At 41.3% G+C, this 18,131-nt stretch overlaps 1 protein-coding gene across 5 annotated transcripts in view; it reads right to left on the reverse strand.

Moving 5' to 3' along the window:
• The window catches only part of LOC121376176 (exocyst complex component 1-like), an 87,331-nt gene that overhangs the window by 39,102 nt on the left and 30,098 nt on the right, over nucleotides 1-18,131 (reverse strand). For 4 of the 5 annotated variants that reach the window (XM_041503991.1, XM_041503988.1, XM_041503989.1 and 1 more), the window contains 8 exons: nucleotides 14,376-14,506; nucleotides 13,239-13,372; nucleotides 12,759-12,854; nucleotides 12,517-12,580; nucleotides 4,889-5,082; nucleotides 2,884-3,009; nucleotides 2,255-2,356; nucleotides 1,309-1,441 (listed from right to left, as the gene is read on the reverse strand). In XM_041503991.1, coding sequence (XP_041359925.1) covers nucleotides 1,309-1,441; nucleotides 2,255-2,356; nucleotides 2,884-3,009; nucleotides 4,889-5,082; nucleotides 12,517-12,580; nucleotides 12,759-12,854; nucleotides 13,239-13,372; nucleotides 14,376-14,499 — 973 coding nt within the window. In that variant the 5' untranslated portion in view covers nucleotides 14,500-14,506. Of the gene's footprint in view, nucleotides 1-1,308; nucleotides 1,442-2,254; nucleotides 2,357-2,883; nucleotides 3,010-4,888; nucleotides 5,083-12,516; nucleotides 12,581-12,758; nucleotides 12,855-13,238; nucleotides 13,373-14,375; nucleotides 14,507-17,523; nucleotides 18,064-18,131 lie in introns of those variants that run through there. The other variant, XM_041503990.1, reaches the window with a different exon arrangement.

The raw sequence follows: 18,131 nt of genomic DNA on the forward strand, positions 1-18,131 counted from the left end.
CTGTCCAGCAAAGAAAACAAAATTGTAAACATGCCTAAATATATCATTCTAGTCAGTAGAATTAATAGATTCACTCTTTTTGCTTCTTCTGGTGAATTTTGTCATCAAATTTGGAACCAAATTTAAGTTTTAATTAGCCAAAACAAAAAAACCCTCTAAACCGGACACCCTTGGGACCAAGACAAGTTTTAAGAGGGATCCGGTTTAAAGAGGTTAAGTTCTATCCTGGTTTTTAAAAAGGGACTGTAAAACGTCCGGTTTGGAGGGAATTCCGGTTTACAGATGGTCTGGTCTTGAAAGGTTTCACTGTACAATAAAATTAAGGATCTTCAAAAAAATTGTTCTTAATTCATTTTTTTATTTGTTTCTTGACAACTGAATAATGAAATTAATTCAGCAAATATAATTTTAAACAATACATTTAGCTGACAATTGAAAGTATATAGACATTATTACACAAGCTTGCATGTCATACTGATTTTATGAAACAAGTGTCAGGATTTTTGTATTGGCCTGAGCGAGAGCGACGGTAATACATGTACATGTACATGAATCCTGATAAGAATTTTATAAAATCAATATGACTCACAAGTGAGTCTAATAATTTCTTTATTATCCTTAATAGTAGTTATTTTTATGAATAACAAGGACCATCTCAAAATGGTGTCATATTTCACATGCACAGTCTAATCTAGGACTGGGGAAGCAAAATCATGTGATGACATCGCTCCATAAAATCTTTTCATTACACTGGTTATTACATGTGTGCTTTGTATGGTTTTTATTAACATGGCTATGTTGACCCACGTGGATAATAACCTAATCTATAAACTGCTAACTGTATTACTTTAAATGAGCTTTTTTTTTTAAAATCACTTCAAGAGCCATGACTGACAAAACAATATGGTATAACAACATTGATAAACATTGATAAAAAAAAACCTACTGGGTGAGTAAAATTAGCAAAATACAAAGTAAATTAGTAGGTCAAAACATTTACAAACGGGTGTAGAATTATCCTCTAATTATAATTATACTACAACAAGAATCACATGGAATTAAATGTCTCATCTACCATAAAACAATTCTGAGCCCTGTGAGGAACATCCATAGGTGCAACTATAAACCAAGTTTTAGCGACCAAGGATTTATAGTGTGTGAGAAACTGAACACCACTTTACGTTAAACTTTAACACAAAAGTTGCCACTGTCCCCGCCACCATCGGAAAACTAATACTAATCTCGCTTTTTTACTTGGTGAAGGCAAGACACTAAAAGTGAGAACAAACTCCAGGAACTGTGCATCACCTGCATGAATTTTTGCATTCATACACTTGTGTAATGCCTGGGCTGCGGCTGTACATTCGTAGATTGCCCCCGGGCTTGCCAAGTCTCCATCACAAAGTGCACTGATGTGTTTCATATCCAAGTCAAGCTGGGACTGAAATATGGATAAAAAGTACAGTGAACTAAAAATATGTAAAACTTTGTAGGGTCTTTAAAAGTAGTGGGTTATTCGGAACAATGTCAGTAAGAGTTTTCAGGTAGTGTTAAAAAATTTTTAATTAAGTTTATGTAAAACAAATTTTAAAATAACGACACTAGTACATATGCATTCATGGGCATTGGGAAAAACTTTGCAATGTCTATATCCAATTAATGTTCAGGTATGTTCATCCTGGACATAAATTCTCACTTTACCAGTGACCGTGTCTAGGGCAAGTTTACAACATACTGACATCCGTTGCACTTCACCGATTACCACTGACAGATTAATCAGAACATTTCTGTAAAACACAGCCATCTGATTTGGCCTAAATAATGTCATATAATCATAAACATCCAAAAACTGTACTCATTCAAAATTCATTCTTATTATTTAATGGAACTTGCTAGTCTTTGATATACCAAATGTTTTGGGCCTGGTTTGGATGGCATAAAAACCAAACGGGTCAATCTCTACCATTAAAATGAATCTCATCCTGTTCTTCTGGAACTTATTGGCGAGCCATGACGTTACTTACCACCAAGCTGTTGAGTTACTTACCACCAAGCTGTTGAGTTACTTACCACCAGACTGTTGAGTTACTTACCACCAAGCTGTTGAGTTACTTATCACCAAGCTGTTGAGTTACTTACCACCAAGCTGTTTAGTTACTTACCACCAGACTGTCGAGTTACTTACCACCAAGCTGTCGAGTTACTTACCACCAAGCTGTCGAGTTACTTACCACCAAGCTGTCGAGTTACTTACCACCAAGCTGTTGAGTTCCTCCAGCAGACATTGGTGGTTTGTGTTCCGGATCCTCATCAGTCGGTCCTTTTCCTTCATCACCTCCATCTGCTCCTTGACGTTCTGCAACACAACACTGACATCAATATCAATGCACAGTCAGCACGAGAAGGAAAATACATACCTCGTCTACAGAATGAGAACAGAAATCTCTATCACATAGATTACTCTTATTGACAAGCAGAAAGTGGTCTTTAATCTGTTAACAGCACATAACCAACTCTTAATAATTGGCACCAAGTGGTCTTTTAATTTGTTACTACCATATAGCCAACACTTACAGACTGCCAGAAAGTGGTCTTTTAATCTGCTACTACCATATAGCCCACATCTACTGATTGGCAGAAAGTGGTCTTTTAATCTACTACCATCAAATAGATGTAGCCCACTCTTACTTACTCACAGCAAGTGGTCTTTTATATGCACTTTCCCTCAAGATGGCATAGAGCTCATCCTTTAACATTCTAGACCTGGAATGGGATGCTGGCACACAGACATGAGCCAAGGTCTTTTTCGTAAATTTACTAATCTAGTTGCTGCTGATTAAAGCCACGTGGAGCCATGCTTTCCTTTAGCCTAATAATACCTACAACTAAAATGTTGTCGTACGAGTCCAGCTTCCTCTCAATCCTCTCCGCTTCATTAATACCATCGTCCAAGAGTCGCATCAAGTTCAACACCTGGTCCTCCGAACCCATTATAGAGTGAATGTTGGCCTGCAATAACAAGGAAACCGTTATACATGGTATGTATACACAAGCTTCTTAAACCTGTAATTGCATTTGTATTTTGCAATTAGGAAATGTTTTATTTAACAATGCACTCAACACATTTTATTTACGGTTATATGGCGTTGGTTTTTGCAATTAATAAACAATGATAAAGGATGGGAAGTCGAGCAACATGTGATCATTCTTACTGGGTATATGCATTTGCTTGATATACACACTTTGATAGGATGATACAAACAATGGGAAAACTTTGCTATTGGTGGATAATCTACAAGACAAAAGATAAAATACACACCTAAAATCATTTACTGTTGACATATTTAACATGTTAATTAAGATTTGTCAAATGTAGGTCAATCAGCCATCTATATCAGCACCCAAAATAATGGCTGCCTACTAAATTTTTTATTTCACAGTGTGTACCAATGTCTTTAAAGGAAATACTCAGGAAGAACCATAATGTGTCCTAATACAACAGTCCAAGGAAATACTTAGGAACAACCATAAGGTGTCCTAATACAACAGTTCACTGATTAAAGAAGTTGTCCACCTGCACATCAATCCTTCACATATGAGATGTACGGTTGCGCTTGTGAGACCCATAAGCTCTTTAAGTGCATCTCAGAAGTCTGTTTTATTTGTCCATCTAAAATATGGCAACAGAGCATCTCCCACTGGTTGTTTGAAAAGAAGCTGTTTTAACCCCAGACAGCCCCAGAGTTTGAATATCATTGTATAGATTTAGTGACTGTTCAGTGTGTGCTATTAAAACTTCTTTTTGTCAATAGAAAGAAAGAAAGAAATGTTTTATTTAACGACACACTCAACACATTTTATTTACGGTTATATGGTGTCAGACATATGGTTAAGGACCACACAGATTTTGAGAGGAAACCCGCTGTCGCTACTTTATGGGCTACTCTTTCCGATTGGCAGCAAGGGATCTTTTATTTGCGCTTCCCACAGGCAGGATAGCACAAACCATGGTCTTTGTTGAACCAGTTATGGATCACTGGTCGGTGCAAGTGGTTTACACCTACCCATTGATCCTTGCGGAGCACTCACTCAGGGTTTGGAATCGGTATCTGGATTAAAAATCCCATGCCTCGACTGGGATGCGAATCCAGTACCTACCAAGCATGTTGGTCGATGGCCTAACCATGACGCCACCGAGGCCGGTTTTTGTCAATAGGTGCAAGCTTTACTCCAAATGTATCCCATGGAATGCAAATCAATTGCGTTGAATTTATTTTCAAACAATAAGAACTGGCACATATCCGACTAGACATATCTAACTATAATTTAATAAAGTCACTCTGTCAAGGACAGACAACTGCACATATCTGACTGTAATTTGACAAACTCACTCCGTCAAGGACAGACAACTGCACATATCTGACTGTAATTTGACAAACTCACTCCATCAAGGACAGACAACTGCACATATCTGACTGTAATTTGACAAACTCACTCCGTCAAGGACAGACAACTGCACATATCTGACTGTAATTTGACAAACTCACTCTGTCAAGGACAGACAACTGCACATATCAGACTATAATTTAATAAACCCACTCTGTCAAGGACAGACAACTGCACATATCTGACTAATTTTACAAACTCAATCTGTCAAGGACAGACAACTGAACATTTCTGACTGTAATTTGACAAACTCACTCTGTCAAGGACAGACAACTGCACATATCTGACTGTAATTTGATAAACTCACTCCGTTAAGGGCAGACAACTGCACATATCTGACTGTAATTTGACAAACTCACTCTGTCAAGGACAGACAACTGCACATACTGGACTATAATTTAATAAACTCACTCTGTCAAGGACTATAATTTTACAAACTCACTCCATCAAGGACAGACAATTGCTTGCCCAACTGTTCGGCGAATGCCTCAGCGTTACTGATGGCCACGGCACATTCTGACATCAACAGTTCCAGGTCCGTCTCCTCTTTACTAGTCAGCGCTTGATAGTCTTCCTCGATTGACAAGTCATCAACAGACTTGGACACCTCACTCGGGTCCTGAGGCTGGGTGATGTCTGGAAACAAAACACAATCAGGCATCGCAACAAGTCAAGAACAATCAAGAGAGTCGAGAACAATACTCTATTTTTTTTACAAAAACACAACCACCTAAATTTGTATCAATTGTGTTCTGTTTAAATATATGTTAAACACACACATACACACACATCAGTACAAGTAGAACAGTGATATGAATGAATAACGAAGTATCAATGTGTTTATGAAGTAATAATAATGGCAAATGTAAACTTGATGTGTCGTAACCTGTAGGTAACCAGACTGTAACTTACGGTAACCAGTATATGGGTTACCAGGCACTAGGCTTATTTTGATGCTTGAAAATGGTGGCAAAATGAACCCACAGGGTGCCAGTGTATGGTAAATAGTGAAAAAGGAAACAAGGTGGACCAAATTTACAACAAGACTACCTGTGAGGTACATGATACACACATCAAAAGTAGGTCACAGTGACCTAGTTATATTACGCAACACATTACCATCTCATATGAATTGATATGCCCCAGACAAGGATTTCTTTTATTGTGTATTAATGCGTGAAAAGTATGTCATGGTGACCTAGTTATGGTGCAGAACAGAACTTTATTTACACTCAGATCACCATACAGCGATACATGGAGGTGATTTACAAACATTTTGTGCAGGTGTAGTGACACACGACACACCGCTATCCCAAGTTGTACTTGCACGCAATCTTCGATGATCCTATATCAATTGATACCCGCTACATTTTTTCATTAGCAGCTAGGGAGGCCAGTACACACCAAGGCCTTTGATATACCAAATATGGAGAAATACAAATGACTAAGGGATGAAAAGTGTACAGAATGTCAGATTAGGGAGGCCAGTACACACCAAGGCCTTTGATATACCAGATATGGAGAAGTACAAATGACTAAGGGATGAAAAGTGTACAGAATGTCAGATGACAGCCTTCATTTACCAGCAAAGAATATGTTATAAGAGCCAACTTCAATTTTCCAATGTTGCCTAAGATTGTAAATGTACCATTGTGAACAATATTGAAGAGAACATATTAAGTTGGAAAATTTGAGCCAAATGTATCTGCTTTAAGATGCTGTAAAATAAGTTGCGATCAAGAATTACTCACAGAGTCACGGAGAACTAGCTGATGTAAGGAATGGAGAAAACTTGAGTGTTTTCTCTTTTATAGATACATTACCTGTCCTCAAACAAGTGCACCTCCCCCCCACGCAAGTGGTCTGGTCCGAACATCCCAACAGCCAATGGGATGGCCTAAATTCTTCTACTGTATACTGCTCTCTAGTTCCGGTCACATGACTGTAACTTCCTTCTTTTTCCATGAGCGCATCGCACGGAGAACAGGAAGCGGGGAGGCCCGGGCGGGATGAATCTTGAGGACAGGTAATGTATCTATAAAAGAGAAAACACTCAAGTTTTCTCCATTTCTATAGACATTACCTGTCCTCAAACAAGTGCAGCATTCAACAGATGGTGGTGGGTGCCGAGATCCGTAGATGCTTGTGATAACTCCCCAACCGGAAAGAGGCTGACTAGTGGAAGAATAAGGCCAACTTGGTAAACCCTCCTCCTAGGGATGCCCGTCACAGACCAATGCAGGTGATGTTAGTAACAACAACCAGAATGGTGGCATCCGTCAGCAGTGGCGGTACGGCTCCTAGAACACATGAACCAGGAGGCGGAAGCCACATCTTATGCTGGTTCTGACAGGGTGGGAAGACGTAGCCACCAGGGATGCAGGTGTTAGGTAACCCTCACGTATTGAAGTGTTATAGTTTTTCAATAACAAGCGACAACCTAATGAGGTGCATCCGTCAGAACATTGAACAAAACAAGACCCCCGAATGTTTTCTGTCTAGTACACCAAAGATCTGTTAGTTCAATAACGACAACCAATAACCACATGCAGTGAAGGGTTAAGGTTATCGAGACAAAAGTTCCGGCACCAGTGCGTGAACTGTGCAAAAGAACAAAAGTCTAAGCAATCCTCACCTGTCGATTCGGTGGACATCTCGGTATGCAGCCCAGAATCAGACAGACATCAACGGCGACGAGGATGGCTTGTATTCAACAGAGTCTGTGCAGCAACAACCGGACCCAGATGATGAACCCCTCAACGTCTTCTGTGGAGATATCCCTCAGATAATAGTTGGCGAAGATGGAGTCCGTCGCCCAGAAACAGCCAGTGATGATGTGCTGAATGGATGTGTTGCAATGCAGGGACATCGTGGCAGCCAAGGCACGAAGTTCATGCGGATTGGAAGCAGACGGAGCAGGTAAACCCTCCTTCTGATACGCGGTCAGGATAGAAGACCGGATCCAGGTGGCCACCGTGTTCTTGGTAATATCCCTCAACCGACTCTGGTTACAGGAAAGGAAAAGTCTTTTACGATGTTGTCGAAAAGATCTGGTCCTCTCGATGTACTGGTGCAAGGCTCTAACAGGGCACAACGCCAAGTCCTCAACGTCCGCCGGACCAACGATAGAGGAGAGGGCCTGCACAACATACGAGCGAGGCGCTTGGTCTGGTAACTGATTCTTTGCAATAAAGTTCATGAGTAACCCCAAGTTGACTGCACGCCGATCTCGGTGAAAACGTACCAAATCGACATCAAGAGCATGAAGTTCTGAGACACGAGCAGCTGTGGCGAAACCGAGTAAAAACACCGTCTTCCGTGTCAAATCTTGCAGGGAAGAGGACTCGATCGGCTCATAAGGTGCAGTCGATAACGCTCGTAACACCAAATTCAGGTCCCATCTTGGTGGCCGAAACCGGTGTACTTGATCTTCAAGGCGAAAACCTTTGATCATTTTATGGATCTCAGGAATACCCGATAACTTCGTTCCAGTAGTTACATCACGAACAGTAGCGATGACCGAAACGTACCCAGCGATGGTAGACCCCTTCAATCGTAAAGTGGTCCGCAGATATAGCAAAAAAATCAGCAAGACGAGGTATCTGTATCGTCTGAGGTTTGATCTTTTTTCTAACACACCATCGGTGAAAGCAAAGCCATCTGACGTTGTAAGCCGCAGTAGTAGATGATCTGTGCGCTTTCAAAATGGCCGCCGTAGACTGTGAAGAAAAACCTTTCTTCCTCAAACTCTTGGAGATAAAGTCCACGCGTGCAGTTGGAACAACTGCGGACGTGGATGGTACAGTCTTGACGTGGGATGCAGCAACAGATGATCCCAGTCTGGCAGCGGTAAAGGATGTGGATCGGCAAGACGTATTAGATCTGGATACCACATCCTGGATGGCCACATCGGAGCAATGAGCAACAGGCGACAATGGTACAGCTGAAACCTCTGAAGCACCCTTGGAAGGAGGATTGGTGGAGGAAAAGCGTACGCGTCCATCTGTTCCCAGCTGATGGCCAATGCGTCGAGATCCAGAGCTTCGGGATCCGGCACCGGAGACACGTAAACCCTCAGCTGATGGTTGAATCGTGTGGCGAAAAGATCGATGTTTGGTGTCCAAAGTCTGTTGCACACCCATCGAAACGCTTCCGGATGGAGCATCCACTCCGTCGGCTGTGGAGACGACGGCCGGGACAAAGTGTCGGCTAGTACATTGCAAACCCCTGGAATATGACGAGCCCGAAGTTGCAACGGAATTTCGTCGACCAGCTTGTAGAGACGATAAGTCAACTGCAGCAGACTGCTGGAGTGAGTTCCGCCCTGACGATTGATGTAAGCCGCCGCGGTCGTACTGTCTGTGGCCACCATGAGAGAGGCTTCCGTCAACATCTGTCGCCAATGAAGGATAGCGTAGTAGACTGCCAACAACTCTAACAGGTTGATGTGGAGTCCGAGTTCGACGGGAGACCACAGCCCTGAAGTAGTCTGGTTGCTTAGATGGGCTCCCCAACCTTCCAGTGACGCGTCGACGAATAGGTGATGAGTGGCTATGAAGGCCCGCATAGAGACACCTTCTAAGACGTTCGATCGGAGCTGCCACCACTGCAGGCTGGAGCGTAGATCGTCTGGAAGTGAGATGATCAAGTCCGGATTGTTGAAACGAACAAACGGGTTGAGAAACATCTGCAAGCGCCGCAACTGGAGACGACCTCTGAGTGTCAAATCCTGGGCAGAAGTGAGGAGACCCAGGAGACTCTGCCAACCGCGGAAGGTCATTGGAGCGGTGAGGGCTATGACAATCATGGTCTGGATCTTCTCCCAACGGTCTAAGGGAACTTGAACGAGGCCCAGGTCGGGTCGAAGCCAAGCGCCTATGAACTGTAGAGACTGTGTGGGAGCCAGTCGAGATTTCTCGATGTTGATAATCCAACCCAGCTGCTTGAGAAAGTCCATGATGAAGGCAACATGTGCAGTCAGCCCTGTCTTGCTGTGACACCTCATCAGGCAATCGTCGAGGTATGGGTAAAAGGATATACCTCTGCGATGCAGGAAGCGTGACATCGGAGTCGTGATTCTGGTGAACAGCCATGGCGCTATGGATATCCCAAAGGGCAGGACTTTCCATTCGTAATGCCGACCCTGTAGCACAAACCGTAGGTAGTGATGGAAATCGGCATGCATCGGAACGTGCAGGTAGGCGTCCTTGAGATCTAGCGAGGCAAGCCAATCCCCCGGTCTGATCACGGCTATGATATCTCGCAACGTTAACATCTTGAAGGTCGGAGGAGGAGACAGATAGCGGTCGTTGAAGACCGCCAAGTTGTGAATCATTCGCAGCTCTGGAGAATCTTTCTTTGGTACGAGAAAGATGTCCGAGTAAAATCCGGGTGTTAAGTGTACTTCCGAAATGCTGCGAACGGCTCCCTTCTCCACCAGCTTGTTGACGGACTCCTGTAGAACCTTGATTTGCGCAACGGAATGCCGCGGTTCTCGAGGTGAAGTGGTCAATGGAGGGATGGCAGACAATTGCAGACGATACCCTGTCTTCAAGATCGACGTGACAAACGGATCTTGGCAAAGTGTCTGCCAGTTTCGCCAATAACGGCGAAGTCGACTTCCGACCATGGATCTTTCGACCGGTGTGGTACACACCGGAAGCGTCAAAACCGAATCGTTGTTCTGGTTCAAAATCAGGGGCAGGCGTAGGTTGAAGCAATCTGAGCAGTCCACGATCTGTTGGCTGGCGTCAACGTCGACCAGGCTTCCCCTGGGTCCGAGCTGGCGGACCGGATGGTCGTCTGACCGGAAACCTTCGAGAAGGTTGACCTCGAAAGGAACCTCTCCAGCGTTTAGATGGTGGTTGTGGTGTGAATGTAGACTTCCGCTTTGTAGATTCCAATGTTGAAATAAGTTGCAACGCTTTGACAGTTGCTGTCGACTGTTGGTCCTTATCATTGGCCTTCACCACCTCAGAAATTTTGCCTGCAAAAAGCTTAGTTGCTGACCACGGTTGAGCTAACAGCTCCTTCTTATGCTGAAAATCCAAAGTGGATTTCTTTAAATAAGCCTGGCGACGATATTGCATTAACATCGAGGACATCGAAGTCACCGAAGACGTCAGGAAAGCTAGCATCTGCGCTGATTGCTGAAATAGCGCGTAGCACCGTGCATCTTTTGCCTGGGTGGCCATCGCCGCAAGGAAAACGTCCAAGTAAGATAATACAAACAAGCAACGTCTCTGGGCAGTATCCATGGCTTGTACTTGTTTGTCTGTCAAATCCACGGTTGACGACTTCCCAAGACGGTGAACGTCTTCATCCAAGGACGGAGCTACATCTGTAAAGGTCATGTCAAATACCGGATACATACGGTGACCCCAAGTCGGGAAGGCGACGAAAGACGCTGTGTCTTTAAAAGTGCGGTCTAAATCCGTCGCCACCTCGGATACGAGTGTACCGGCAGCCAAGGAACGGATCACCACATCTTCCGGAGGGACATCAGTCGCTATCATCGGTGTCGGTCCCTTCTTGGACGGCGTTGGTGGATGTGGCAAGGACGGCAACATGTCATAGACTGCCGCCAAGCAATCCCTCATATTCATATGATCAGAAGATTCAGTCTCATCAATGACGGAAACCGCTGTAGGCGCTGCATCTCCAAAGTCTCGAAGCACTCGAGCACAGGCTAATCGATCCGCCGAAACAGAATTCACTGGTGAACCGGACCGTGGACGGTCCCGTCGAGAACCCTCTGAAGCGTCAATAGAAGGTCTGCGCTGCCGATCCACGGAACCCGTAGGGAGACGTGCAGGTCGTGGGGAACGGCTACGAGCCCGGCTCCGTTCCCGGCTCCGCTGCGCCGAAGATGACTTTGAAGATCGGTGATCCTTGGAGGCCGTGGAACGCCTAACTGATTGAGTCGGCTTGTCCGAGGGCTGCGTAGTAACTGCAGGCCTGTCATCTGAAGTCTTGCATCCTGGAGCCGCACCCCCCGAAGAGGGGACTTGAACCGGACCTGGTCCCAAACCCGCCGGTTGTGGTAAGGCCGCCATTGACGCCATAGTCTCTTTCAGCATAGTAGGTAGCATCGAACGTAATACATCTGCTATGGAGTCCGCAATTGACGGCGAAGATTCCACTTTCTTGGCTCTCGCCGACAGCACCTTCAAGTAAGCCGCGAACTCGACAGTAGACAGGCCCAAACACAGGTCGCATCTCGAAGAGAGGCTACAAGGAACACGGCAACCCGGACATAATTCATGAGGGTCGCCGCCTGCAGTGAACTTCTTACAGCGTAGGCACGCTCGTACCTGACGCTGAACATTAACATCTGACATGATAATAAGTTTTCAATCTGTGAAAGAGAAAGAAAAGAAACCATGACACAAACACAAAGTCGGTCAATAAAGACGCCATTTTGCAAATGGCGTCCGACACGACAACCGGCAATATAATAACATTTCATGTAATTAACACTTGGCAAGTCAAGCGAAACACGCGAAACATACGAAAGGTAACGAATAAGGTGGAAAAAAAAAAAACATTCCACCTAACACCAAGCCAGTCAATACAGACGCCATTTTGCAAATGGCGTCCGACACGACAACCGGCAATATAACAACATTTCATGTAATAACGCTTGAAAGTCAAGCGAATACGCGAAGAACATACGAAGCTATACGAAGCTAACGAAATATAAGGTGAAAAACATTTCACCCAACACGAATACAAAACCAAAGGTCTTATAAAAAAAGTTGACTCCAAAACAGAGCCAAACAAAAGACGTCCAGACCCTTTCGCGAAGAGAAAAAGAAGGAAGTTACAGTCATGTGACCGGAACTAGAGAGCAGTATACAGTAGAAGAATTTAGGCCATCCCATTGGCTGTTGGGATGTTCGGACCAGACCACTTGCGTGGGGGGGAGGTGCACTTGTTTGAGGACAGGTAATGTCTATAGAAATAATTCAATGGGTCCAGCAAGTTTTCATGGTGAACTGATTTTAGCATCCATAATACCTCAGGCAATCGCTCTCGTCTTAAGACATATATCCTCAATATATTACTTACCGATAAGAAGATCCTCCGATATGTTAACAAAATCTGGCTTTTGAATCAGATACCGCCGACTCAGCTGAAAAGACAAAAATGATCACTATTGTGATTTACCATCATTTAAATCAACACACAGGTTCTAGAAATAACGCTTGTTAATGGTTTTCACAATAACTGGACATTATGTTGCTAAAAGCCAGTTGTAAAAATTATGTTTGTATTTCTAGTCTTTAGATCGATGAATTAGCTGTACTAACCCGCCATAAACATGAGATAAAACTGTCTCTGTCCTTGGGGCAACTCGCCACCCATTTGTACACCTTCTCAAAGTGAAGATCGAACTCTGGCATTTCCTGAAATTAAAAAACTAACATCAATAACTGTGTTTTATTTATCCACAGTAGAACCGGCCATATACGTTTGTGATTTTAATCTAATTATGACTTAACATTTCATGATTTTAAGGTGAGCATGTTTGTACTTAATTTGGGCTTGCTTATTTCGGACATACTTATTTTGGGCACACCCTGTATTGCCTCACCTTTGGTGCCATCTAAAGCAGCGCAAACATTTGTATGTACCAACACTTAAAAATAAGTCTGGATTCAGAGGATTCCTGCAGATTGCTTTGAAGAGAATACACTTGGATTCTTGTGAAAATGGCCGACTTTTTATGTTTTGATTGTTGAGTTATAAAAAATAAATTTGTTTTCTAAGGATGATCAAAGAAAATATACCTTATCTGAATTCTTTCCATCGACCACTCTCAGTTCTTTCAGTAACCATGACAACTGTTTCTTGTACGCATCCCCACGGTCAGCTTTTTTGACTACATACACACAAACTCTAATAGGAGTCTCAGTGGTGTTTACTGAAAAATACAAAACAATTATATACCTAAGTTACTCTAGCAGTAACAGGCATTCAGTACTATTTAATGGATTAATGGAAATAAAACATATCAACGAAAAAACTACAGAAATAGATTTTTATATACTTGTCAGATCGTCTTCACTACATGTACCCACACAGTAATATAATATGAGCAGCATAAACAAACATTTTGTTATACTTGTCAGATCGTCTTCACTACATGTACCCACACAGTAATATAATATGAGCAGCATAAACAAACATTTTGTTATACTTGTCAGATCGTCTTCACTACATGTACCCACACAGTAATATAATATGAGCAGCATAAACAAACATTTTGTTATACTTGTCAGATCGCCTTCACTACATGTACCCACACAGTAATATAATATGAGCAGCATAAACAAACATTTTGTTATACTTGTCAGATCGTCTTCACTACATGTACCCACACAGTAATATAATATGAGCAGCATAAACAAACATTTTGTTATACTTGTCAGATCGTCTTCACTACATGTACCCACACAGTAATATAATATGAGCAGCATAAACAAACATTTTGTTATACTTGTCAGATCGTCTTCACTACATGTACCCACACAGTAATATAATATGAGCAGCATAAACAAACATTTTGTTTTAAACATGTACACATGTACATTTTTTGTATGTCATGGCTGAAACTGGAATCTGATGAAACTTGGTGCTACCAGTAGAGACTGGAATTGCTACTGCTAGAATTCCAAATTATGAAGGTACTAGAAGAAAATATAACAATTATAATGAATTTATTATGTAATTGATTCTTAATGTCTTCAATGAAGAAATATTAGAATAACACTTATATGTGAATGAATTAATGTTTAACGACACCCCAGCACAAAAATACACATGTATCAGCTATTGGGTGTCAAACAAAGGTAAGCAGATGCAACATGTTAAACACCTATACACCTTCCTGTTTATTTTAAATGATGTGATAACAAGATACTTACAAACGGCACACAGGTAGCTGGTCTTTTTCTTCTTGGATGGTTTTGAGACGCTGATTACCCCAACAAGTCGTTCATCGTCTCGAAGGAATACCTCTTGTTGAAGCAGGTGTTTGATAGTTGCCATCTAGTCACTGTTGAAAAAAGAAAGATGCAATAAGTCTGAGGAAAATTTGGGTACTCTGTTATATTTATAAATCCAAAAGTAAACTTGCACTCATTCAAAGAGTACTGCTAAAGCAATACATGTCCCTTACAGTGCCCAACAAATATTCATATATTTTTAATTCAAGAGCCATAAGTCTGGAAAACTGTACATGGAACAGACCGACAGAAAATATTAAACAAACATAAATAAGCATCAGTTTCACACAATCATTGTCAATGTCTCGTCTGCTTTGCAAATTCATTGCATAAGAGTTTTAGTGATGTCATGTAACACACGCCACTCTTGAAAAACAATAGTCCAAGTTTATGGGAGTAGCTGAACAATGTCAACATTAAGACTACAACATGCCTTTAATCTCTTCACAGCAAAAAATGGCATGGATATTAACATTTATTGGTTGATTTTGACAATAAAGTGAACACGGTAAAACATTATTTCATCAAATCGATCGTACATTACAATGCACATGTGCAGAAACCATTTCCCGTTAATAATAATAGGCCGGTTCACAGTTACTCCAGCCATCCAGGATACTGTTATAGTGATAGGATCACTAACCCTAACCATATCCTTGAGCCTGAATATAGCGAATGCTGGAACGATCGGAAGTCTCGCCAAAAAACCCAACGAATGAATCACCAGCAGAATAAATATGGCCCTGACTGCGAGAACTGTTGTATCGTCAACGTCCCTAACTGCGTTATGCTTCAAATTCCGTTCATTTTGTTTTCTCGTGAACAGTTCGCGCAATCAACATCCGATTTGTTGTCATCGGCATGTCGTTCATTTATGAGGTTTTTCTTCACAGTTCAGGAACATTTTCAGAAACAATAAAGTTCAGAAAAGTAAGTATCTAAATACAAAACTTTACAAACCTCTAAAACCATTAATTTTACTAAGTCGTTTTAGTTTATTCCCGATATTACCGATATCGGGTCCACATGACTCGTAGAAACTGACTTAAAATGGAGAAAGATGAATAAACATTTGGTGCATGTCACATGATCTCACATGTGCCAGATCAACAAAGCCAAAGCATTTAATTTTTACGATTTTTAAGACCCCTGTTGTTAGAATTTGTTTTCAATTATTACATTCGATCTGCAAAAGGAATGCTACATTTGTGTGCCTCTATTGTAGTGAATAGTATTCATAATCCATTTATTAATAATTGTAAATAATTTTGAGTGTATAAATTGTGTTAATTATGAATCAATTCATTTGAAAAATGATATTTTACAAACTATTCACTGGTAATGCCTATCAGTATTGACATCAAGTTTTAGTGATGTGTGTTGATAAAACGCGGACCGGACAAAAACGCTTGACAAATTGAATTTTCCTTTTAAAAAAATATTAACTAAGTGTTTGACAACTGTCAACTGTGCATATTTAAGAAACATATATTTTTTCATGTAGTAGCCTTAAAAATGAAAGACTGCACATGCGTGTTACGATACCTTTTGCAAACGCATGCGCCTGAACACAGTTAGAAATGTCGCACTCTTTTTTGTTTACCAGAGGGTGTTTCACTTGGGTACAGGCTAAAACGGAACCGTGCCAAAACGGAACCATTTTTGTTGGCGAAAACGGAACCTATCATGGCTAAAACGGCACCATATATAAATTATCTTATTTTTAATTTCAGGATTAGGGGAATTTCGGAAGTCTTTCCATTTTGATGACGTAGACTGGCCACACTGTTTATGTAATGTTACTACTAATATTACGTATTAATAGATTATAACGTGATGTAAATACATAAATGTCTGAATTTGTTTTGATTTTTTTCTTTACATTGATACACTTCACTCTTTGTACATACTTTGATGCCTAATATACCGACCTCGGTAGCGCTGTGGTTAAGTCATCGGTCTCCAGACTGGTAGGTACTGGGTTCGGATTCCAGTCGAGACATGTGATTTTTAATTCAGGTAAAGACTCCAAATCTGAATGAGTGCTCAGTCGAGACATGGGTAGGTTTAAATCACTTGCTCCGACCAGTGATCCATAACTGGTTCAACAAAGGCCATGGTTTGTGCTATCCTCCCTGTGGGAATCGCAAATGAAAGATCTCTTGCTGCCTATCATAAAAGAGTTGCATATGTGGCAACAGCGGGTTTTCTCTAAAAACTGTGTCAGAATGACCATATGTTTGACGTCCAATAGCCGATAACACACTAACAACAAAGTTGACAAGATTAAAATATTTCAATTGTTTAATAGTGATGCGACACTTTGACACCAAATGTACTGCAAATTTTTAATCAAACTGGACTGGGCCATGGACATCAGAACAGCTTGAAAGCAGCTGAATCGATGTGATTTTGCCATCTTTGAAGGCCTGCCATGCCTCAAATACATGCCGTCTGACTTATATACGTTGCCATTTGTAGCATCCATCACACAAAATTCTTTCTTGCCGAGGACAGACACACCTTTTACAAGCGATACAAATGTTACTCATTGTAAGAGACAAACAACACCAGAACGGTACGAACATATAACCTTTTGTTTTACTTGAGTCATGAAGAAAACAACTCATAATTAGCGGTACAGTCTTTGAAAATACAGAAAGTAGTCTTAACACCAATTTGACTGAACTTGGACAAACTAGTGAACATATATTGCTAATTAGTTCAGAATGGATAACACCTCTCTACATTGGGAGGCTGTGTGTTAATAAACAAGTAAGGGAACCGGGCAATCATACAATTAAACTCAAATTGCAACACAGAAATATCCTTTGTTTTCTTGAATTTACAAACAGATTACTCAACAGACATAGCCCATACATGAGCTCTCCTAACCTCATATATAATGATTGCAAAAGTTGAGATAGATAATGATTCGGTTGTTCCATATCTGTAATAGGAAGCTATGATTATGTGTGTCTAATACAACAACAACAATACAGGAACAATACAACAACAAGGAAAAGTATTGTCTTTATTGAATGTGTAAAAATTAAGAAATGCATACACAGCTCACGTTTTCTTCCAACTTCCGGCGGTCTCTTTGTTTTGACTTATTTTATTGAGAAAAATAAAAGTTCAGAAGAGCTCTCCTCAGCAATATTGGCGTCTGGATCTTGTCAGAGGTGGCTCCCAATGGGAGCGTGCTTGAACAGTTATCTTATGGAAGCACGTAAATAAATTTACCTGACCTGAAGATTGTTTGTGCAACTATCAGAAGTGACACAAAAACATTTAGTTTTTCTTTTAATAAACAACTTTTTATTTGAGTTAAGTTGTTTTGTTGGGGTTTTTTGTCTTATTTACTATTCTTCAAATAAAATTCAATTATGGTGCCGTTTTAGCCATCGTAGGTTCCATTTTAGTCATAAATTTCGGTGCCATTTTAGCCAACGCAGGTTCCGTTTTGTCCAATTTGGTTCCGTTTTCGCTTGGTAGGACTTTCATTTGGCACCGTCACGTATAAAGAACATTATAAATACTTAGTCTTATCATAAATAGAGTTAGGGTTAGTGACAGTGCCAAAGGAAAGTCCTTCCGGTGCCGTTTTGGCACGGTTCCGTTTTAGCTATAACCCTTTCACTTTTGTTTACTAGAATGAATTTGGTTTACATC

The sequence above is a fragment of the Gigantopelta aegis genome, chromosome 6, assembly GCF_016097555.1.
Source record: "Gigantopelta aegis isolate Gae_Host chromosome 6, Gae_host_genome, whole genome shotgun sequence".
In the NCBI taxonomy this organism is placed as follows: Eukaryota; Metazoa; Mollusca; class Gastropoda; order Neomphalida; family Peltospiridae; genus Gigantopelta; species Gigantopelta aegis.